The sequence below is a fragment of the Bombyx mori genome, chromosome 14 (assembly GCF_030269925.1).
Source record: "Bombyx mori chromosome 14, ASM3026992v2".
Taxonomy (NCBI): Eukaryota; Metazoa; Arthropoda; class Insecta; order Lepidoptera; family Bombycidae; genus Bombyx; species Bombyx mori.
This window is the reverse complement of record NC_085120.1, coordinates 4,890,646-4,915,992: the sequence shown is the minus strand read 5'-3', so window position 1 is coordinate 4,915,992 and position 25,347 is coordinate 4,890,646. Positions and strand designations below refer to the sequence as shown.

At 38.7% G+C, this 25,347-nt stretch overlaps 1 protein-coding gene across 1 annotated transcript in view; it reads right to left on the bottom strand.

Moving 5' to 3' along the window:
• Positions 1 to 11,558: 11,558 nt before the first annotated feature.
• NGR-A25 (neuropeptide receptor A25) overlaps positions 11,559 to 25,347 on the bottom strand; it is a 102,155-nt gene continuing 88,366 nt past the window's right edge. Inside the window, exons 7-8 of the mRNA XM_038015180.2 lie at positions 20,791 to 21,007; positions 11,559 to 12,270 (exon numbers count right to left, since the gene is read on the bottom strand). Of these exons, the coding sequence (XP_037871108.2) occupies positions 12,250 to 12,270; positions 20,791 to 21,007 (238 nt within the window). The 3' untranslated portion in view covers positions 11,559 to 12,249. The remainder of the gene's footprint in view (positions 12,271 to 20,790; positions 21,008 to 25,347) is intronic.

Genomic DNA, 25,347 nt, shown 5'->3' with positions numbered 1-25,347 from the left:
ATTCGCGAATAATTGATATTGTACGAGTACGCTGTTCGTATAACTTCAATAAATAAATCTCGAGATTGAATTTAATTAGGTTTGTTTCTAAATCGTTGTAAGGCTTCGATTTAACTGAGCACTGGATTCAATATATAATAATACGTTAATAATACCATGAAGGATTTATTTACGATGGTTTAATTTCAGAAATGCTTAATTATTGACTTTCAAAGTAAACACGAAATAATAAATTCAAAACGAAATTCCTTTTTTTTAGTTAAAGATTGAATAAACCTTCAACATCTAGCTGGTCTGTCGAGAAGACAGAAAACTGAGCTATATGATTCAGATTCTTCCTTTCTGCGTCATCGGTATACTAGGTAGAAAACCCCCTATATGACACACCAGTAATGTCCCGTAATACGTGTACTCGTAACTCGCAATAGGCGCTTTCACCGATCATCTGCTGACACGTTGCGCCCCCTATAGGATAAATTTATTAAATGATGCAAGCCTCTTCTATCAACATTAACTACCTCAAAAATTCCTCTGCTCAAGCGAGGGGCTTGTAGCAAGAACCCATCTGAGGAAAAACTACGTGACGAAGGTACCACTCTTTTGCGTATTTTCGGCTTTTAAAAACTCTTTCTGATATCGTGTCGCAGGATCGATTTCAGCAATCTCATTTGTGATGTTCATTAGCTCCGGTAGCCCAACACATTGCAACAAAAATATCTAACTTATACAGTAATCGTGGTACAAGTATAGCGAAAACAAAGATCAAACAAAATTTTCTAAATTCACATTGACAAAATGGTTTTCTAAATTCCTACCCTTAATGCCGATAGTGATCTGTCTGGTAGAATTCAATTTAATCTTCAACTGAAATAACTATCTAAAGAATGAGTTCCTTGAAACTTAAACATCGTCCTAAGTAGGTACTTACTATTTTTGTGCGAACTATGAACAATTTTTTTTGTAGATAAATCCGTTGGTGTCTTAACTTTTTTGTACACAAGCCCACTCTGAATTCAAACACGTAAACTTTTAGATTGAATAAGTTATTGAATGAAAGGAGACTGGGACATAAGTCTATATAGTGTGTCTTGGCGTTTAGCCAAGAATAATTAATTAATGTCATAGATTTCGTTTTTCGCAAGAAGCCTTGTGGTTTGCTTAAGAAGCTAGGCGTTCATTTATAAATTGTAGTTTATAATCTAGATCAAGCAATATATAATGAGATAGATAAGTAACGCTACTTTTATTTCCGAATATAATCTTCCACCTGACGGAAACCAATTTGGGTTGGAATAACTAAAAACTTTATCTATAGGTACTAATATATAAATCTACAGTGGTTTTTACGGATGTTCCGTTACAACTACTGAACCATGCATCCGATTGACTTAAAACTTGGGTTCCATGTAGAAAATACATGTACTTAATGGATAAGCTAATAATATTTATATGAGTGTTGGACTCCCTAACAATAATGACAATAAATAATAATGTTAATTTTAAATGCCCAGTGAAGCGGGCGAGTACGGCTAGTTTCTTATATATATAAAACAAAAAAAAAAGCTACAGATATTGGAAGTAGAATATTGTCAGCGATGTGATACGAATCTTAAGGGTACGGTACCGCTACCCTAATCCCTCTCCACACCGGTCCGTCACGGCAGAGCCGAGGGCCGAAAAAGGGGTTTCTCCGGGGTCTGCCTCTGTAAGGACGCAGTCTTCTTCCGGTGATGATCACGGGGCGACCCGAGGGTGTTGAAGCTGTGCCATACGCTAACATCACACTAGTGCGCTGGCACCAGAAGGAAAGGTCTGTCGACGACGACTTCGGTCACACACCGAATCTACAAGTTGTACTCTGGAAGAGCAACCCGGTCGGTGAAGCATCGTGTTCAAGACCTGGCAGGCTGGCTCTGACCGAGCGAGGTATCCTGGAACATTAGCGCCACTTGGGTGGTCTGACGGGCTGGCTTACCGCGGAGAGAGGCGTTGTTCGTGGACGAATGCTCCGAAGACCCGTCGGTCGGGCGTCCTCGGGTTGGCTACTTGGCTGTAATATTATTATTATTTTTTTTTTTCTTATATGGATGGACGAGCTCACAGCCCATCTGATGTTAAGTGGTTACTGGAGCCCATAGACATCTACAACGTAAATGCGCCACCCACCTTAAGATATAAGTTCTAAGGTCTCAGTATAGTTACAACGGCTGCCCCACCCTTCAAACCAGACCTTCACGGCAGAAATAGGCGGGATGATGGTACCTACGTGCGCACTCACAAGAGGTCCTTCCACCAGTAATTACGCAAATTATAATTTTGCGGGTTTTGATTTCTATTACACGATGTTATTCCTTCACCGTCATCGGAAGTCAATCGTGAACATTTGTTAAGTACGTATTTCATTAGAAAAATTGGTACCCGCCTGCGGGATTCGAATACTGTTGCATCGCTAGATACGAATGCACCGGACGTCTTACCCTTTAGGCCACGACGACTTCACAAACGACGACATTAACCGCGGGTACCTCCTACTCTGCCTGGAATGTGACCTCGGACGGAAATCGGACGTCAGGTAAGAGATTGTAAGAGGAGTCTTTTGCTGGAATAGGGCCCTAAAACATCCTTGCAGCCGCGTTCTACTCGTAACATCTGCAAACCGTCAAGACTCACATACCCCACGCGCCTCCTTGGCGCGGAAACCTCGCATGAGTTCTAACCTCCGAAGCACCCTGCCCGAAAAACTTCAACGTTCACGTCTATGATCTTCAGAAAATATCACGCGAACCACAAATTTTATTTATTTATTTATTTATTAAGTTGCACCAACACAGTGATCATCAATACAAAACATTGACAAATTGACAAAAGTTCATGGCAGATGTCACCTCAATTATAGGTGCAATCGACAGTGCATTAACATCAAAAAAAATATATATATATACAGCTAAGATTTGAATACATTTCATTCATTGCTTAAGATTAATTTAATTGGGAGATGATCCGCGACAGATTTTTCCTGTAAGTAGTGAGACAATCAGAAAAGACATCTATTTCACTTAAAATAAGTTAATAAAAATTGGTCTCGCCTTAAAAAAACCTTAAACGTATTTCATTGGAGAATGTTATTACAAAACTGGAAAAATAAATCACAATCAAAAACATTGTGAGGTAACAAAAATGTCAAGATCTGTTTTTTTTTCTTATTCATTAACTTTGTGTATACCTACTTATTCAATCTCTTTGTGTACACGCGTCGTTGAATTAGGAATTTTCGAGTTGAGTCAGGAAAGCTTTGCGTTTGAGTTGTTTTCGGTAGAATTGGGTGCGTTCAAAAGGTTTTCAAGTTTATTATTACTTGCTTGATATGTGCATGTCAAAATATAACAAAGGATTTTAATGTTAACAGGCATTCGTCTAAAGATGGTTACAAATAGTGTTATACTTTAAATATAACTACATATACTTTTTTGCTGGTGGTAGGACCTGTTGTGAGTCCGCGCGGATAGGTACCACCGCCCTGCCTATTTCTGCCGTGAACTATACTGAGACCTTACAACTTATATCTCAAGGTGGGTGGCGCATTTACGTTGTAGATGTCTATGGGCTCCAGTAACCACTTAACACCAGGTGGACTGTGAGCTCGTCCACCCATCTAAGCAACAAAAAAAAAGTTTTATTGCATATAGGAGTGAACGAGCTCACTTGGTTTTAGGTGGTCACCGGCACCCGCAACCATTACAATGTGAATGCCACTGTTCTCTTTGAGACATGAGGACGAACCCTCAATTGTAATTGTAATAAAGTTTAATTGTCCATTACGGATTTACATTTAATACAACTCGCCACTAGAATTTACACAAATAAAAAAAACCGGTTTGATTTTCATTACACGTTGTTCTTTCTTCATAGTGAAAATTATTCGCGTGAGTACTTATTTAATTAATCAAAATTGATATCTCTGTCTGCGGGATTCGAACACCGGCACAGTCGCATCGCTTGATACGAATACTACGCCTTCGCCACATCCTTACGGATCCCTCAGATTCAATAAGCTTTAAATTAGACGCCTTTGGCTTTAACACTAGGAGCAGGCTTAGGAACTTAACCGTTCTCGTCGAACTCGACAAAGAGTTCGACGTGCAACCTAACTCATACGTCAGCCCGCTGAGTTTCTCGCCGGATCTTCTAAGTTGGTCGCGATTCCGATCCGGTAGTAGATTCATTCGCGAAGCAGTTGCTCTTGAGTTGTTAGGTCTCTTTCGGAGGCGCTCGGGCAGGGTCTTAGAAAATCCCACCCCTCCTGGCTGAGTCTTTGCTCGCCCACCTGTCCTGGTGAAACTAGAAAGGCCACCAGTAATCTTTCAATCATAAAAAAACTACACCTTCGAGTCTTATCCTTCAGGCCCCGACGCGCGTAGTAAGAATAGCTCCGTAAGCTACCAACGATTAATTAGGGGGGAAAAGTGACAGGGGGAATACAAGGTAAAGAGCCACGAAAGGGGTAAAATCACAATAAGAAATGCTTATTATTCACCGAAGCCCGTATATAAACAAAAACGAAATTTTCGTCCATTCCTCACAATAAAATTGATGGATGACTTTGTACCTTTATCGTCTGTTCAGAATCACTCGACCTCGACCGATATACGTAACTTACTTATTAAAGGATACGGCCTCGATGAAACAATAACAAACCAATTAGTTAAAATAATCAAATTCAAAATTAAATTTAATACATTCGAAGTATTTAAATACCTTATGGTCCGGTGGCCTTTCCAGTTTCACCAGGACAGGTGGGCGAGCAAAGCCTCAGCCAGGAGGGTTGGAATTTGCTTATTTTATTTATCGTATGGCATTCGTTTACACTGCGTGGTTATAATTTAAATTTACAGTTTGTGAAATGATCGATAACTTCTTCTGTTACATTTTTGAGATCTTCCACTTGGCCTGCGAATTTCGTTAACAACCCAAGAGGAGCTGCTTCGCGAATAAATATACTACCGGATCGGAACCGCGGAATCTATTCGCGTGCGTTGTTCTGCATCTGTTTCTGCTAAATCTTACTTGAATGTTGTAATCATTTTTGTGAAGCCGATTCTTAGCTGAATTTTGAGGACTTCTACAATAAAAAAATCATTCCAATAGGCGGACAAGCGTATGGCCCACCTGATGGTGAGAGGTTACCGTCGCTCATGGACGTGAACAATGCAGTCGTTGCTCACAAGTCGCTGTTTGAACAAAATATATGTCAGGCAGCACAGAGGTTCATTCCAAGCCCGAAAGGTAGGTGGCCGAGAAGATATCTGAATTTGCGACTCTGCCGTTGTTCATGTCCCACAGACACGTATCGTTTCTTTTTTTGTAATTTAACGTTCACGAATTATTTCGATATAGTCACCAATAACATCGTGTAAGAAAAATACAAAACCCGCCAAAAATATAATTAGCATAAATATACAATGGCGGTAGGGCGTTTTGTAAGTCCTCATTGGTAGGTACCACTAAATTTCTGTTAGAAGAGCGATTTGAGACATAATTACTATAAAATTGAGACTTAGAGCTCTTGTCTATAGGTCGGAGGCGGCATTCGCATTGTACCGTCTATGCGTTTCTGCAACCACTTAAGACCAGGGCATTTAGCTCGTTCACCCGTCACCATCATCATCATCATCATTCTCCTGCCCTTCTTCTAGTCACCTGGAGTCGGGGCAACATGTTTTCTCCTTCCATACTCCTCTATCATATACCATTTCTTCGTTTCTTCGCCACTCCCCTCTTACACATATCGTCTTTCATGCAATCCATCCATTTTTTCTTAGGTCTACCTCTTCCTTACGTCTTCCTTTCGTTCACCCTTTCCCTCGTTCACCCATTTAAGCAATAAATATAAAAAGATTCGTCTTTGTATTTGAATATTTTAGATTGAAGACTTTCAAATATTGGAAAAAAAATCTGAACAACATTCCATTGTCTAATATTCCATTTTACATTGAACTTCGAACTATTCGTGGCATTCTAGAGGACGTCTAATAAATGAATTGAGTGGGTCTCACTCTAATCCATTGGTCTTTGTTTTATTCGTTTCTAAGAATTCCTTTGTAGAATTAAGAAATGAAAAAAGGGTTTATTGTGTTTTAGAGATATCTCCAGCGAACAAAAAATATTGAAACAATTATTAAAAAAATTAATTAAAACAAAATAGAAAACAAGATATTTGACAGATGGCTAAATGTCGCTATATTTTCAAAACAAGTCCGCATATGTACAAGTTCCGAAAATGTTTACCGTTGGATAGAAATTCTTTCTAATGTCATTTTCCCCAAAAAGGTACGTGGGTAATGGCGATATGTTATTAAAGCAATCAATAATCGTATTAGTTTGGGACTCGGTAAAGCATATAGTGAGCTCGTAGGGGCGCTAATCACTATCCTGCAAATTCATGTTGCGAAATTTTTTTGCGTTTCTATTTAAAGCAGTGGGGCAACAGGGGGATAGCCAGTTTACGTAAAATTTAAGATTTCGACTTTGCGTCTGTCCCAGCTTGGGTTGTGAGAATTTTTATCCCTAATTTAATGTCAGTCTATCTTCGCTGAAAAAATTCATAGAGTATTTTTTTCCTATCTATGTTGCTATCAGGAAAAGGAAAAAAAAGGCTATCTTGAGAGGATATTTCAGCTTCGCCTTGACATGTAAGCCGTGACATGACAGGTGGGCTCACGGTGCTCAAACACCTCCCGTGTTGCTAACACTGGCCCTAGCAAGAGCAGTGCTTCGCAGAATCTACCACCGCATCGGAAACGCGACCCACTGAGAAGATTCGAGAAACTCGTTCATCAACTCATCATTTACAATTGACAAAACCAGCCTATATTATAATAAGTTCTGATTTTCACTCGGACAAACAGATTGAAAGAATTTTAACGAAAGTGAATTTTGCTGTAATATCCTCTTTATTAATAAGAAGCGATGTTATACATCTACTTATTAATAGTAAATTACGAGAAAAACCCTGAAATATGGCGGTAATGCGTTTCGGTTCGAAGGGTGGGGCAGCCGTTGTAACTATACTGAGACCTTAGAGCTTGTATCTCAAAGTGGGTGGCGCATTTACGTTGTAGATGTCTATGGGCTCCAGTAACCACTTAACACCAGGTGGGCTGTGAGCTCGTCCACCTATCAAAGCAATAAAAATAAAAAAAAATTGTGTTAGCATAATTTGTTATATAATATCCAACGTGTTGTTTTTCTCAGTTTCGTCTTAGAAAATTGATGAACATATTTTTGTTAAGTTAAGGACACATTTGCGTCTTTCACAACATTATTAATAACGTTTGAAAGACGTGTCAAAGAGTTCCTATAGTTCTAATTAATTTTCTTGTTGCTTACTTTTTGTGTGTTCCAACGTTTTCTTTATCTTTATTTCTTCTTCTTCTTCCAGTGCCTCTTCAATCCTGAAGATTGGCCGTTAGCTTTCTATATTCATTTTTATTAGCAGCCAGCCGGAACAGCTGCTCGACGGAGGCAATACCGGTCCACTCCCGGATATTCCGGAGCCATGACTTCTTTCTTCGCCCAGCACGTCTCTTTCCGTCCACTTTGCCCATAATTATCAACTGCAGCAGCATGTATCTATCTATATCTTTATTTAGAGTGACTCAATGGTGCAGTTAGCGCCCCTGACTGCTGGTTAGATATATGGTTGATATCTTAAAACACACGGGCATGGGTCTTCAGCCATCTTGAGCTGCGTCTATCTCTACAGCAATTGATTCAGCTAACATCCTTTGAGTCCAGCGTCTCCTAAGTAGACACGCAATGGGACCATTGTGCTGTTTGTCTTAGCCAGACCGATAGCACAATCCTATTAGAACTCCGGTACCGACATAATTGTAGTGTAACTAGAACATGACCCGCTGTCACGACACAGGCGACGGTAATGCGTGTATAGATTTTGATAATATACAAAAGTTGTATTCTCTAAGCTAACAAAGCATTGTTAACCGAGTGGAAACAAAGAGAGAAGCCATGTTTTTTTTTCACATTCACATCGGAAGAAGAGCACAAGAGATAAAATCATATTTTTTTAGGAAACTGAAGATTCCTTAAACATCACAGTACGAACAGCCATGATAATGGTATAAAAATAAGGATTAGCGCTTTTGAGGTTAGTTCAAAATATGTATAGGTTATGATTACATAAATTTAATTAGATAGGTAGTGATTAAAAATACTTCCTTCTTCCTCTAATTGTTTCTTGTTCCACTAGAGTGCTTTCTACAATTAAACTAAGACGACTAAGGCCGCAAAAATAAAAGTGTAAATTAAATTTGGAATCTTTGAATAAATTTCCTCTTGGTTTGTGAGTAGCAAAGGGAAAATAGGTAGGGAAGTTTTGAAGACTTCTAATTGTCATTAGTCCTGGCCTTCGTTGTTGTTTTATTACAGTTTTTAATTATATTATAACGAGCAAATTAAAAATGAATAAATAAGGTGCAAATTTTTTTACTTTTGCTTTTGGGACTTACTTTTGGTAGGATTTATTGCAAACCGTTACATGATGATATCACCTGTCTATTTCAGCTTAGTGGCGTATTCCATTTGATCTATTAGGATTGAAGCTTCGATATAATTGAGGTTTCGACCTCATGGCTCCATGTAGGTAGTAAGCCGTAATGTATACTGGTGTATTTATCTACCCAATAAAAATTACCAAAGATGTATAAATCAATGGTTGATAATAAATCAGCGTGTTGGACATTTCCGTAGTAATAAAAATCGTTTTTTTTTTCTTTGCTTGTCGTTTTATATTGATCGAAATCTTCATGGTATAACGCATGTATGCGATATATATATATGTATGCATCTATCTAGAACCATTTCAGCAACTATGCGTTATAACTAAAACACTTAGTCAGTCTAACTCACTTAATACGAGACCAGAGATTGTTAAATGTTAGTTACATATAATGTTGCTTTTTCATGTGCCGTATTCTTCGCGAAACTTGCTTCTTCTTAAAACTATTAGAAAAATGCTTTCGTAATTAAAAGAACACGCGAAAATTTTAATGTATTAGAAAATGCTAATAATGAATATTCTAAAGTTATTTTAATCTATTGCTTGTTTATTCAAAGTTTCTTCACGATTTGTTTTCTAAATTTCACAACAGCAACTGCTTGCTCTTCGGCGTTCGTTATAACGTAATTTTTAGTATTTCGGCGATCAGTGATTGTAAAGTTTATTAGGCCTTAGTCAAACGGAACTATGTACCTACCGATAAGATTTGGTTCTTATCAATTTTATGCATGTCCTTTAAATAATATAAAATTACAAAGTGACGCATTGCCATAAATTTGAATGATATTATACAATACTTAGAAATCAAAGAGGATTTTTTATAAGTTTAAAATAGAATACTATTTGGTGGTTCCCTTGACTTATAGAATTACCTATTACGTACATACAACGTTGCTTATTCAGCCGTCTAGCCTCTTTATACGATCCATTAGCATATGCCTGTCTCAATCAAGTTTCGAACTCAATCAATTTAGAATAATTTCGAAGATGATTAATCTCCGTTAAATTTCACGATGTGCTCGAAAACTGACGATATTTTTTTTTACTCACGGCACAGCACAGCTCACGGGGCTCAAGCCGGAATGATGCTAACACTGACCCTAGCAAGAGCAGTGCTTCGCAGAATCTACCCACACTGAGAAGATTCCGCGAGATACTCGGTGGGCTGTGTCTATCGGTTAATTCGCTCGTCGAGCTCCTCGTCGCAAGCGACGTGTTCGACGAGGACGGTGACCGGTGCTTGTGATACCTAAAAGCACCGTTAATGGATCGGGAGGATCCGTAATTACGTGCTTGGGCGACGTCGACTGTTTACCATTCGGTCTATAGGATCGGGTATGTAGTTTCCAGCGGCCACGACAAGTGGGTTTTCATGTCGTGCTGCCTTTTCAAAGTGGCGCAATGATGCCGACTGTAGATACTTACTGACCGCTGAATGACGTGTTTTGGGCAAACTGACGAAGCGACAAAAGCAAACAAAGAATTACCATTTCAAATTCCCTTATCAAGCTAACACGTTAGGATCAGTTCGTAAAAGATTCACTTCACAATCGCCCTAATTTTCGGGTCAGTGCTTGTACGTGGCGGTTCAACAGTTCAATACCCGATTTACTACGCAAGCGACTCAATTTACCCATTACTGTGCGAGTACGTGACACGTTTCGGAACCTGTCCTGGACCTATCTAGAAATGTACAAAAGATATTTCTTCTGAATTTATCATTGTTGAATACGTCAACCTGTTTAAGGGTATTGAATGTATTGATACCATCGCGTTTCAGAAAGTGAATTCAGTATTTATCTGAAACATTCGAAATTTAAATTAGATTTGGGTGGTGTTTTATAAAAAGGGTTCTTTAGTACAAATAGTAAGTTCAGCTATCTCTATAGCAGGATTTAAGGTGTGCTGTACCCAATTCTTCTTAGTTGTTTGCACTCTTGGCAGTGGTCGTGGATATCAGTTTGGGTGGTGGTGCACTTCAGAAGACGCCGGTATTCCTCGCCTGCCGCGGCCTTTCTTGTGCATTCTTTGACCGGACCTGCCTTTATTTCGTCGGTCCATTGTAACGGTAATCTACCGCGCGGTTTTATACCCTCAATCATGACCTGCACTAGGAGGCGATCCACTGAAAAAGAAAGTGAGAATGCGAGAATGTGAGTGAAAGTGAAAATGCGACCCTGAACGATGGAGGATATATGCTGCTTGATGCCGAGTTCTTGTAGAGCCGATTTCAATTATGAGACAGGCTTTACACAATAAACCCAGACATATGCCCCTGGAAACGATAACTTTTTTGTGATTGAAAATCACCTTTTTTTAATAAAAATTCTTGTGTGTTTTAATATCTTACTATTGTGGTACTATCCGTGAGGTAAGTACTGAACACGGCCAATCTCCTTGACCGGAGATTGCAGACGTTCGTGCATTTCCACTTTTGTGATTAGTAGTCTAGATTGGTTGCTAACATTTCCTTCTTTTTCTATCTTTGAAAACAGTTCGGAGATTAGTGTTTATTACTGTTTTTTTATGAACACGGACCTGTTGTTTTGTAATACGCATTTGTGACTCTGGTACATCATTAATGTATATCTATCTATCTGTATAAACATCCATTGTTGGACATAAGTCTCTTAAGTCACGCCGATCTGTACATTGTCAGTTCAACTGATTACTTTTACTGGTGGTAGGACCTGCTGTGAGTCCGCGCGGGTAGGTACCACCGCCCTGCCTATTTCTGCCGTGAAGCAGTAATGCGTTTCGGTTTGAAGGGTGGGGCAGCCGTTGTAACTATACAGAGACCTTACAACTTATATCTCAAGGTGGGTGGCGCATTTACGTTGTGGATGTCTATGGGCTCCGGTAACCACTTAGCATCGGGTGGGCTGTGAGCTCGTCCACCCATCTAAGCAATAAAAAAAAAACTTCACAGGAATCTTTATATTAGTGAGTTTCAATATTATTATTATTTAAATAAAAATAACAATAAATTGTGAACGAAACCTTTATTTAATTCATTATCTTTTTAAATACAAACATCAAACATATAGCTTAATTTAATGGTATAATAATTTAATCTACAATTAATTAAAGTTAGATTTACGGACATGTTCTTAATTGCTTGGCGAGATATATTTAAATATCTGAATCTATTGTCAAAAAAAAATAGTAATAAAAGAAAAACGCTTTTGTATCAACTGAACAAAACAGTGGTACTTACTAATAATTAATCAAACATACATTCTAATAGATCTATATTATTTATATTTACGCAAATCAATCAAATTGATACAATCACATACACAATAATACGATATAAAAATTTTGTTGAATGTTATACTCTTTGTTTGGAAAGCTTCAAATGAGACAAAGATCTGATTTATGCTGATGATAATACAGTCAAAATTTAAATTACAGATCGAGGAACTTATTAGAGTTAAATTTACTCCTATTATAGTTAATCTTTAAATATTTTTATAACTAAGAAGTTAATTAAATAATTTAAATATACTCCATTTAATTTTATATTAGATAATACCGAAGTAAAACTAGATTATATCTAAACCGATCATTATAGCTTAATTAATCTCCAAGAAGTGATTATAATTAATTATAATTAGCCTCTTTAATATGACGCCGCCTCTCATTAAAGGTCGACAATAAAGCCTGGACAATCATTATAGTATTTTCGGTTGTACCTAAAATGATAAGTGGAAAAATTTCATTGTCGCCGTAGAAGTGGAAACGAATACTCCATTTTTTATATTGCTTTTTCAGCAGACGAACGTGTGACCTTTTTGAAGGTTAGTATTCGCCGTCAGTAAAGGCACAAAGCCTTTGCCCAATAAAGTTGGTTGGCGATCTGATTTTAAATGATTACGGGAACTCACAGAACTGGTGACTGATTGGTCATTTACTGGTGCTAGGACCTCTTGTGAGTCCACACGGGTAGGTACCACCGCCCTGCCTATTTCTGCCGTGAAGCAGTAATGCGTTTCGGTTTGAAGGGTGGGGTAGCCGTTGTAACTATATAGTGAGAGCTTAGAACTTATATCTCAAGGTGGGTGGCGCATTTACGTCGTAGATGTCTATGGACTCCACTAACCACTTAACACCAGGTGGGCTGTGAGCTCGTCCAACCATCTAAGCAATATTTTTTTTTATCATAGAACTCACAAAAGTCATTGTTGAAAGTGAACGTCGACACTCACTAAACACGGGGCTTCTAAGCTTCTGATAGTAATAAAAATACTACCTAATATTAAATATAATGTATGTAATTTTAATAATCTCAATAATTTTAAGCGATTTGGTTTGTTTTCTATTTTAATATAAATTGATCAAACTTATTTATATACATATACACTCAACTAACGTTTTCTTAGGACATAGGATATTTTTGTCTACACTATTCTACATATTAACAGTTAAATTACAAATGTTAATTACCTAAACATATCTATTAATAATTCAATTACTAAACCTATTCTGAAATTTTCAAAAAATTATATCGGTTATTAAAAAGAACCAATATAAATAATTGTTAAAACATACGATGAATTTTTAAATGTACCTACTACAGTCAAAACCGTTTACTGCGACATCGTTTAATACAACATGCCGGTTATAATAAACAAAAACAAAGGTCCCGGCTGAATGCCATATGACCGCCTTATTCAAAATATTGCTTACTACGACATTGGTAATAACGACATACCTCATAAAACGACCACATTTAACTAATATTTCGGAGAATTAGGTCTGTTAGAACGACCGGTTAAGCTGTATTGTAAACAATTTGAATAGGTATCCACATTTGTCTTCAATGGCTATTAAAATCAGGAAAGAAAACAATAGGATTTAGTTTTCTAATTCTTAAAAACAAAACACGTGCAAGCAGTAGAGTCAAAGCCCGCTTCTTCATATCTCTTCAGTTAGTTTGTTACTTATCTATACACAAGACGCACCAAAACTTTGTGGGGTTATTCGTGAAACTTTCAAAATGTCGCAAAGAAAAAGAAAACTAATTAATATTGAAGAAAAATCGCGTATTATGTAAATATATTTTTCCAATAATTCCCTATCGATTTGTTTGTACTTGCACGATACACATTAAACATCACCGGTTGTTACGACTATCGGTTTTTACGACTGAATATGAGCAGTCCCTTCGATGTCGTTATAACAGATTTTGACTGTAATAGAAATTCTAACTTACAACATCGACATCGGAGTTTGAATATCACACCACAAGATATCCAAAGTGGAGTAACCAGAATGGATAGAATACGGAATGAATATGTTAGAGGAAGTCTGAAAGTGGCACCTGTGACAGATAAGCTGCGCGTTTGGGATGGTATGGACATGTAATGAGACGAAATGAAAATGAGGTTGGTAAGAGAATGTTAACTATGAATGTGGAAGGAGATAGAGGAAGAGGTAGACCTAAAAAGAAATGGATGGATTGCGTGAAAGACGATATGGGTAAGAAGGGAGTGAGCGATGAAGTGGTACGTATATGATAGAAGAGTATGGAAGGACAAAACATGTTGCGCCGACCCCAGGTGACTGGGAGAAGGGCAGGATAATGATGAAGATATACAAAATGTCTGTTTCGTTAAGGCGGTTCCTCACTAAGAGCATTCCCATGTACTTAGCCAGAGTATTACGACCAGTAATCTATAATCTACAATCAGTAATACCTGTTACAGAATGTCAATACGCATCAAAAATCCATCAATTTTGCCGAATTCCAAAAGTTGTGATACCAACTTTTTTATTGCTTAGAGGGGTCACGGCTCAGACCCACTTAGAGTCAACACAGTCTCGACTCTTTGTTCGCGTACTTAAGGTACATTTCTTCTTGTTCTGAGCGGCAGGTATTATTATTATTAAGGTCTTGTAGGCTATTTTAGCGTAAGTATTTTCGCTTTTGTATGGGAATGATGTATCTGTTAACTCGTAACTATTTATTAATCAGTGCTAGAGTTAAGTAGTTTCTGGAGCCCATAGACATCAACAACGTAAATACCAAATTGAGACATGAATGTTAAGTCTCAGGCCTACAGTATAAACTGTAGGCCTGAGTATAAGTCTCAGGCCTACAGTATAAACTGTAGGCCTGAGACTTATGGGAGACCACCTCACAAAAAAGATCGTATCACTGCTTCATCGCGGAAGAAATAAGTGGAGTATCTCTGTGGGCTTACTAGACCAATATCGGTTCTCTAGTTTTTTGTTTTACGTAAATAGTATAAATTAATAAATATTTACACTTTTAACTCAACTTTTCTATCGGCGTTTTTGATTGCGGGCGAAAGAATAAAATAAAATTTTGGATAGTCACATTACAGCCAAATGCTTCTTCTAATGAGATATCGACTATAGAACAAACAATTCTTTAACTTAATTCTACGAATATACGGCATTTGGCGGTTTCACAATCCACCAAACTATAATAAGTAAAATCACATAGAAAATCTTTACAAAATAAATAAAAAATAGAAAAAGTGTGGTTATTTTTCTTTCAATCGAATAAACAAGCAATAAATTTACAGTACAATTGCAAAACTGAAATAAATTTGAAATAGCGTTTCGTCTATTGTTACGAGTGAAAAAATGATTAATGATCTGGTTCGGCGGGCAATTAATATTGAACTGTAGTGTATTTAAAATGTCAAACCTTAAAGAGAAGATAGAAGGCAAAAAGCATTGATTATGGACACTTAAAGTTTAATAATAATTGCACAACGTTTTTTATTTTTCTTCGGGGAGTCTTATGATTTAGCCGAATGTTATAAACAAGAAAGTGTATTTACTTACCTACGCTTTGACGTCAGCACTCAATCGATCATGATTTTTTTTCGTAAACTTTGTCATGGCTACCGAAAAGAAGACAGATTACCTTTCATTCAGAGAATAGTTATTTTCGAGAAACACATATTTTCTATATTAATGCGAATAATCCACTAGTAAAAGCTAGTAAAGTTGTAAACAAAAATTTGGCGAATGCGGTTAAATCAATTATCGAGAACTGCTAAACATTTCACCCGTAAATAACAATAAGTTACGGTAATTATATCAAATAGTATAAACATAAACTTTCCCTGTTATTTTAACAATAATAATTGTTTCACGCTTCATGTTAGTTTGTTCATATAAGAACGAAGTGGGTTATGTAGCACAAAAGTCAAACTTACAGTGATCTTATCTATGTACATAGATGACAAAGAGTTTTATGTAGCGGCAGAGATCGCCAAACATAATAAATCTAGGTCGCATTGACTATAATATATTATTGGCAATTCTTGCACTGCGCAAGTTCTGTATAATCTCATTTGGACTATTGCTGTACCGTACCCATTACTAAAAGAAACTCCAATATTACTTCAATGTTACTCCACTTCCAATGTTATCGTTGAAATAATAAGTTTCTTTATTATTTTTCGTTGTGAAGATGAACCACGAAAAACAAACGCAAATCACGAAAGAAACAGTAATTATCTATCAAAAATTTTAATATGTGGACTTCAGTGAGAAATATAGAATATTTCATGTGTTTATTAAAACTAGAGGTCCCGCAGTAGTCGAAATTCGACTATAATTAATTGGAATTGTAAGTTTGTACACTATTATGATTGTATTTTATACTTCTATAATCACAAATTTCGCCAAGACTACACTATAAAAAATATTAACAAAGACAAACAATATTTCATCTCAATTTGACAACAGACGTCAAGAACAAAAGTTTGACAAGAAATAGTATGCATGCGTGTGTGCGGCAAATACATGGTATGTAGTGTGTGTAAGGTTTTCTTTATTGATTTAACGTATCTTTTATGCATTATTTAAAAAAATATTAGCATTGTACACTTCTTCTCTATATTCTCTATAAGTGTGGACAATTTCATACTCCTCCGTCCGTGCAATTTTCGTAAAAAGGGATACAAAGTTTTTGCTTCACGTATTAATATATAGATATATCAAAAACGAATTTTGTCATTTTCAGATTTTGTTAAGCAATGAAGGGTCAATCAGAATTGAGTCAATAAAGTATGTTAGAGATCGCTTCTATTGTGATACACCTACATATTCTAAGACTAGAATAGTTTTACAAATAGTTAAAGATATAGTACAGATTTAGTATTTACTTATATTATTTATTTTTAGGCTTATTATTAAGTATTTAGTGTGGCAACTAAAGTTTGTTTATTTTCGTATTTTTTTTAGAAATAATTAAACATGTTAATCTATTATTAAGGCGGTACAATAAAAATCAAAATTAGTATCAATATAATAAAATGATTTTACAAGTGTAGTGGTAACGAATCAAACCAAAAGGAACGTATTACCAGCTTAAAATCTTATACTTGCTTGATCGTATGACCTACCGCTGTTTTTCTTAATAAATATGTCTCGAGTGACTTGCCGTGATACATCTATCAATAATTCAGCCCACAGACGGCCAATGCTGGACATAGACTTCCCTCTAGCCTCGCCACAACGACCGGTCCTGCGCTGTCCGCATCCAGCGGATATCCGCGGACCTCAATAGGTCGTCGGTTCACCTTGTGGGAGGCCTACCCACACTAAGTCTTCCGGTAGGTACGCGTTCGCCACTCGAAATCTTTTCGGCCTCAAGACCCATCTGTTCTACGAGCAATTTACCCTACTTACTACCATTTTATCGTCGCAATCCTTTGGGTTATCTAGGTTAACGTGGATTTCCTGCGAATCGCCTCATACCTGATTTGATCTCGTAAGGAAACTCTGAGCATAGCCCTCCCTATTGCTCTCTGGGTGACTTTGAGCGATCGTGACACATAATGCCGCAGTTTTATATGAATGGAAAGATGGTTTTCAGATACTTGAAACTGCAACATTAGCTGAATTGAGAAGGATGAAGAACGGATTATCAATCTGTACGAGGTTCCTATATGACATACCATTGTTAATTTTACTGCAAGTCTCTACGTACAGTTAAAATTATTTTTTTTGTTTTCAGTGTACAATTGTAGATTTCCAAACTATGATTTGCAGTTTGACGTAGTCTAATCGAAGATCATCGGATATTTTCTAAAGTAATTTCATCCATGTTCAATTTTGAATCAACTGATAAATCTCTAAATTAAGATTAAGATTTTCGATAGGAATATTAATTGGTTGAAAGAACTTTGAAGATATTTTCAATCGTCATTTGACAATTTGGAAAAGCAGTTTATTCTGAATTATTTTTCAAGAATAATTCTCATGAGAAATACTCTGTTTCTTTTCACTTTAGCTCTTTTGTGTATACTATATTCCGTACCATAACGAATCCCAATCACATTTAAATTTTAATTTATTAAGAGAGCTAACACGCCTGATAGAAATTATAGAATCGAATCTCAACCGCGTATTTTAGGGATTCTGACGACGCTTTTCACATTAAATTTTCACGAGTTCCCGATGTTTCTACCCGTGATCATAGCACTTGTTTTTTTTTTTTTTTTATGATTGAAAGTTTACTGGTGGCCCGAAGGCCTTTCCAGTTTCACCAGGACAGGTGGGCGAGCAAAGGCTCAGCCAAGAGGGGTGGGATTTGCTAACAACTGCCCGAGCGCCTCCGAAGGAGACCTAACAACTCAAGAGCAATTGTTTCGCGAATGAATCTACTACCGGATCGGAATCGCGACCCGCTGAGAAGATCCGGCGAGAAACTCAGCGGGCTGATGCATGGGTTAGGTTGCACGTCGACCTCTTTGTCGAGTTCGACGAGTACGGTTACCGGGGTCCCTAAGCCTGCCCCTAGTATTAGAGCTGAAGGCATCTAATGCAAAGGTTATTGGATCTGATGGATCCGTAAGGACGTGTCTAGGGCGTCGACGGTGACTGGCTCCTGCATGATCAGGATTCGGGGAGTAGTCAGCGGCGGCAACGATAAGGCGATTATCATGACGCATAGCCTTATCGAAGTATCGTTCCGACGCTGACTTCATGTATTTTCGAATTGATTCGAGGCCCAGGTCGTCGTGTAGGTCAACGTTCCTCACGAACCACGGAGCCCCGACAGCTAACCTGCAAAAGCGGGATTGTAGGGATTGGAGGGTGTCTATGTGTGTGCGGGCCGCGTGAGCGAACACCACACTCGCGTAAGTCATGACGGGCCTTATGCAAGTTTTGTAAAGTGTCACCTTGTTCCGAAGGGACATTTTACTCCGCTTACAGATCATGGGGTAGAGTCTACCGAGAATAAACGCGGCACGGTCACGGACTGATTTTATATGCGGGCGGAATGTCATCGATGCATCCAGGGTAACGCCCAGGTACTTGACATTCCTGGCCCAGGGTATGGGTTGTCTAAAGAGAGTAATCGGGGGTGTGAGATTCCTCCTCCTAATCCGGGAGGAAATCCGTGTGGAGCTTCCCCTCTGAAATAGCACCGCAGTACTTTTCGCTGGGTTGATGTCTATGCGCCATTTTCGGAACCACTGTCCTAGGGCTAGGGCTGCGCTCTGAAGCTTCTTCGCGATTAGGGACTTATTTCTACTAGAATAGTAAACAGTCGTGTCGTCGGCGAATAAAGCTAAATGGGTCGGCGGCGACCGGGGAATATCGTTGACGAATAAGCTAAATAGGAGGGGTGAGAGGACAGAGCCTTGCGGGACTCCAGCTGTGAGAGGTCGTGGGGAGGAGCGGGTTCCCTCGACTCGATATCGAAAAGAGCGGTTCGACAAGAAGTCCCGTATGATGAGCACGAGACTATCCGGCACGCCCATGTTGAATAGTTTGAAAATCAAACCATTGTGCCAGACTTTGTCGAACGCTTTTGCGACGTCGAAGAAGAGAGCTCCCGTGTATAACGGTTTTGGTCGATTAAGCCCCACAAGAATGTGCTCCGTGAGGCGGTGCACCTGTTGAACGCATGAGTGATTTGTACGGAATCCGAATTGTTCATCGATAAGAATGCCCTTGGATGAGACGAAGTCTCTGAGGCGTTTGTAGAGCAGACGCTCATACAGTTTGCCTAGAGACATGAGGAGGCTAATCGGGCGGTAGCTCGTCGGATGATTTTTTGGTTTACCGGGTTTATGTATGCCGATAACGTCCGCTTCTTTCCACACCGCGGGAAAGATACAGTTCGCCATAGCGGCATTGAAAATAGATGCCAACATCACGATGAGTTGGACGGGTAGAAGTTTAATAACGCGGTTGGATATACCGTCGGAACCGGGAGCCTTGCGAGGACGTAGGTCTTTGATCAAGTCTTTAACTTCCATCGGGGTGACGGGTGGTAACGCATCAGAGGGTGGCAAGGAGGCTCTGCGTTCTACCTCACTGTCTACTAATTCTACATGAACAGGGTCCACGGATTGAGTGCTGGGCGTGCACTGGGTTTGCAATGTATCGGCCAGCAGCTCTGCTTTTTCGTCATCATCGAACGCCGCGAGTCGGCCTGAGGGGCCTACGAGGGGGGGCATAGTTACTACCGTATCCGATTTGAGAGTACGAGCTAAGCGGTAGTAAGACCTTTGAGAGGGCGCGAGTCCTTCTAAGAAATCAGACCATCTGGCATCTCGGACTTCGGTGATGCGAGACTTTACGTCGCGTTGTAGGGCACGCATTCGAATACGATTTTCCGCGGTAGGATACCTATCGTACGCACGGATCGAGGCGTTCTTAGCTCTAAGGAGTTCCCTAATATCGTCGGGCAATTTGAAGCGGTGAAGGAAGTCCTCCGCTACAACTTGCTTCGATGACCTATCTAATGTCGAGGTGATGTGTGACGTTACGATGTCTATGGCTTCAGCGGTATCCTGGGGAGACGGGATAGAGTCCGGACTAAACGGAAGCGATGGTGGATCAGCATAGCACTTGTAACGCGTCGAAATATAGGAAACTCATTAAATTTGAAAATCGTCGTAAGAGCCCGTTAAAACATCGTGTATTATAATGTAAATTGCCGCGTAAGTTTAAAACAACTCGCACCGTATTTGAGAATCATTGTAGCAGTTTGATTTATAATTTCATTTAACGTATATAAATAGTCTTTTATGTAGATCTACCAACTCTAAATAATCAAAGTATATAAGACCCATCAAGATATTTCGAATGATTTACATTTAATTAACTGTGTTTGGTTGAGTCCTTTGAAAATGTATATCTGTTTTATATTTGGTAATCTTTAATAGAAAATCCTGAAATGTTTAATTACGCAATCATGTCACAGTGAAAACCTTAAAGTCACATAGTTCCTCTTCTTCTCCAATGCAATACGGGGTCGGGTCCTTTACGTAATCGACTTTGCTGATAAACGAGACCCTTGTCTCTCTGGTTCGGCTGGTAGTAGAATTGACGGGAGTAGCTTCGCGGCAAACCGTGTCGAAGTGTCCGGTGCGGGAGCGATGACATTTCCTGCTGCAGAGCAGGGTTTCACGGAAGGCGTGACGGTACCTGAATGAGAAATTTTATTATTATAAAACTGTAGGCAGCGGCTTGGCTCTGCCCCTGGTATTGCTGATGTATATGGGCGACGGTAACCACTCACCGTCAGGTGGGCCGTATGCTTGTCTACCTACACAGGCAAAAAAAACCATTTTTTTTATTGCTTAGATGGATAGACGAGCTCACAGCCCACCTGGTATTAAGTGGTTACTGGAGCCCATATACATCTACGACGTAAATGCGCCACCCACCTTGAGATATAAGTTCTAAGGTCTCAAGTATAGTTACAAGTATAGTCACTGGTAGTAGGACCTGTTGTGAGTCCGCACGGGTAGGTCCCACCACCCCGCCTATTTCTGCCGTGAATCAGTAATGCGTTTCGGTTTGAAGGGTGGGGCAGCCGTTGTAACTATACATTAGTATTTTATTTTATTGCGTAGATAAGTAAGTCGCTCCCCACTTCCCATCTGGCGTTCAGTTGTTACTGGTACCATAGGTTTCACAATTCGAATGCCGCTCCCAGTCTGAGATGTGGGAACGAAGTTTCAATCGTATTATATTGTTACGCCGGTAAGAGTAACGCCATCTATCGCCGAATAGTCGAACGAATATCGAAGGATCTAGTAGCACCTAGAACGCTCGAGAAGTACAACGCCATATATTGTCAGATAGCGGAAACACAATACTAGAGATGTGTGGAATATTCTCGATAATTCTAGGGATGTGGTATCGGCTATAAAATCGTTGCAGGGATAGCACGCAGTTAGTTAGTAATCCGATCTACTCGAAGCGAAACAGCGACTGGATCACCTGAAGCGAAGCGGAACAAGCGAATTGAGAGTTTGAAAGTGTTTGTTGAGTGTTTTAAGTGTTCTAAGTATTCTAAGTGTTGGATACAGTGTTAACTTGTAATTCGGTAAAATTTTATTTATCCCGAACCCCAGCACGTAGTAATATAATCGCTGTCCCATACGTAACCTCGTTGTCTTCACAATCAAGTATCCGGCGCGTGATGAGATCGAACTCAATGCTCAGAAGTGTTATCTCAATATTTTGTTTTAAAACTAATTGTTTTAGTGCGATTTAAGTGCTGCTTATAGCGGTAAACGACCTCACCGTTCACCTAGGATTAAGTATGAAGCTCATAAACATAGGTCATTCCACGATCCTGATTTTCCTTATTTATTAACTGCCAATACAATTATATATTTTTGTAAAAAACGCAACATACATATTCCATATTGTTACCCCCATTAATTAATTCACATCGATGTCAACATTACTAATAATAATAATTTTTTATTGCTAATATAGGTGCACGAGCTCACGGTGCATGGACATCAACCACGTCAATGATGCCATCCACCTTGAGACATGAGCCCTAAGTCTCAGTTGTTACTATAACAGACTTGCAGAGATGGCACGGAGTCAGTTAGTAATCGGAACTACTCGAAGCGAAACAGCGAACGGATCACCTGAAGCGAAGCGGAAGAAGCGAATTACTTGGTGTAAAGTGTTCTGCGAGTGTTCTAAGTGCTAATGCAGTTTCAATTTATACTTTGATAGAATTTTATTTATGCCGAACCTCAGCGCGTAATAATACCTTTCAATATCGTTAATATAGCTATTAAGCACCGAGATAAGGACCCAACAAATGTTCATCACACGAATGTTTCCCGATGTCAGTCATTGACTAACATCCCTACTAATATATAAATTTTAATGTGAATGTAAGTTTGTTTGTTACGCTTTCACGCGAAAACTACTCAACCGATCATCATGAAACTTTGTACACATATTCTTGGAGGTATTAGAAGTAACATAGGATACTTTCTATTAAAAAAAATATTTTTTTTTTACGAAAAATTAAAAATTTGTTTGTCAAAAAATCTCAAAATCTAGCTTCTTCAACGCCATCTACCGGTTCAGTAATGAAGTTCCAATCCTGAGTTCCAATACTGTAAATGAAGTTGCGGGTAAAATTTAGCGTTATGCCAAAGTAACTATTCCACGCGGACGAAGTCGCGGGCAAATGCTAGTAGTACATAAAAAAGTTACAACAGAGAAAGCTGTCACTAAAACACTGCCTGTATCAAAATTTCTTCCAGCAGTCAGAATATACATCAAATACAATTTTAGCTGGAGGCGTCCGAGTTACAAAGTTACGAGGGTTAACTGGTATTTGTGTACGTGCAGCTGACATAGTATTATCAAGTGTAAAACATATCCTGTATGTGTTTTCGAACAATTTCCGGAATCAACAAAAACCGTTGTGTAATAGAACCGTAATATTTTTCGCAATAACATATAGAGCACATAGAGGGCAAATATTCGAGATACCTTTAGAATTTAGCAGTAGGCGGTGTCCATGAGCTGCAATGACTATTTATTACCAGTTAAGTCCTTTGTAGTCTACCTACAATGGCAATAAAAGTCTTATTTGCGTCTTGAAGTAGTCAAGTTCCGGTTTGAATAATGATCAATACTTGAAACCCTCTTTTTAAAGGTGGGCAGCGGTGATACTCCCTGACGAGTACATCTGCAGTGGTAATTGAAAATTCGTGAAATCCCACAGAAAATTGCTGTTATAGAGAACTCTCACCGTATTCTCACACGCTAATTATAGGAATAAATTAATAATCGGATTTGCAGCCTCGTGACTTGAAAATAAATTACAGTCGTTTCGACTTTAATAAAACTTTAGCTACGTTTGTTTTAAATTCAAATTAATACGATTATATATGTATTTTGTGTCCACAGAATAGTTTAGTTTGGGTTTACACTAAGGCAACATGGTTTGCATACTTAGAGAACGTTCTCTGGTGAATCGCCTTTCCGACACCAAGAGGAAGATATGGGGTGATTTTCGAAGATAATTTCAGTAGGTTCAAATTATTTTCATTTCCCAAACATTCAAATCAACCTGTAACCTCAGCAGAGTAGATTATTTCTAGTTTTTTTTTTGGATTTCCCGAGTCGTAACTCGTAGACATAATTTAAAGTATTTTTCGGCTTAGTCTCGTTTTTTTAATTGTCATTACATTATTTCTGACATTTCGAATTCATTACAGTTTTCATGCTCGTGGACTACAGTCACGGTCAGTTAGTTAGTAAAAGTAGTTTTAATTAGAGTAAGTTTATTTAAAAATAACCATTTATGGCTATAATGTGTTTATGGCTATATAGCTGTGTGTATTTTTACCGTAGAAAACGGTTGGTTACCGAATCCTTAGAACTGATATCACAAGGTGGGTGGCGCATTTACGTCGTAGATGTCTATGGGCTCCAGTAACCACTTAACTCCAGGCGGGCTTTGAGCTCGTCCACCCACCTAAGCAATAAAAAAAAAGTAACATGCAACTCTACTAATTGCTCAACAAACTAACGATTCGATCGTTAAGAACGTTATTGTCACTTAAATAAATTATAATTATTAATTGAACGATATCATTGGCGTTATATATAACCTTATACCACCTTATAGACCACTGACAACAATCTTCACCTATCAAGGCTAAGAATTATTTATCATTGAAGTCAACACGTAATCTAAAGCGAATATTATTACCCTGAATCACAAAAGTACGTTATCCTAGTCTCTCTGCTGATTTTCAACATTCAGCAGAGTGCAAAAATGCATATTGAATCCTCCTCCTTCAGTCGATCGCTCATTGCTGAGCATCGTGATGCGCCCGCCTGTGACCTTTTTTTGTAATTTGTAGCCACTTATGTCGGTCTGTGGCACAGTGAAGTGCGTGGCTCAGTCTCATGTCCAAACACTCAGACACTTGGTCACTCCATCTTTTTCGGCTACGACCTCTGGATCGTCATCCATCCACTTTACCCGTCACTATGAGTCTCTCCAGGTTGTCAGAGGGTTTTCTTGCTATATGACCAAAGTATTGGAGCACTCTATATAGACATTTGGTGGATAGCCTCTGGTCAACTTTTAGCTCGTTGAGGATGGAAGCGTTCGTCCGGAAAGCCGTCCAAGGGATGCGCAACATGCGCCGCCAGCACCACATCTCAAACGCGTCTATGCGTCGCCTGTCAGACTCTTTCAAGATCCAGGTCTCAGCCCCATACAAAAAGATTAAGAAAACGAGCGTCTCAACAATTTGCACTTTCGTTTTCTTGAGTATGTTTCGATCTCTCCATATTTTGTTTAGCTGGCTCATAGCGGATTTGGCCATTCCGATGCGTCGCCTTATTTCGGTTTCCGATCCACCTCTATTGGAAATAATCGAGCCGAGGTACACGAAAGTCTTGACGATGTCGTATTGGCCAAGAATATTATTCTCGTTAAGGGTGCCGTATTTATCCACGATCATGATCTTTGTTTTGGACTG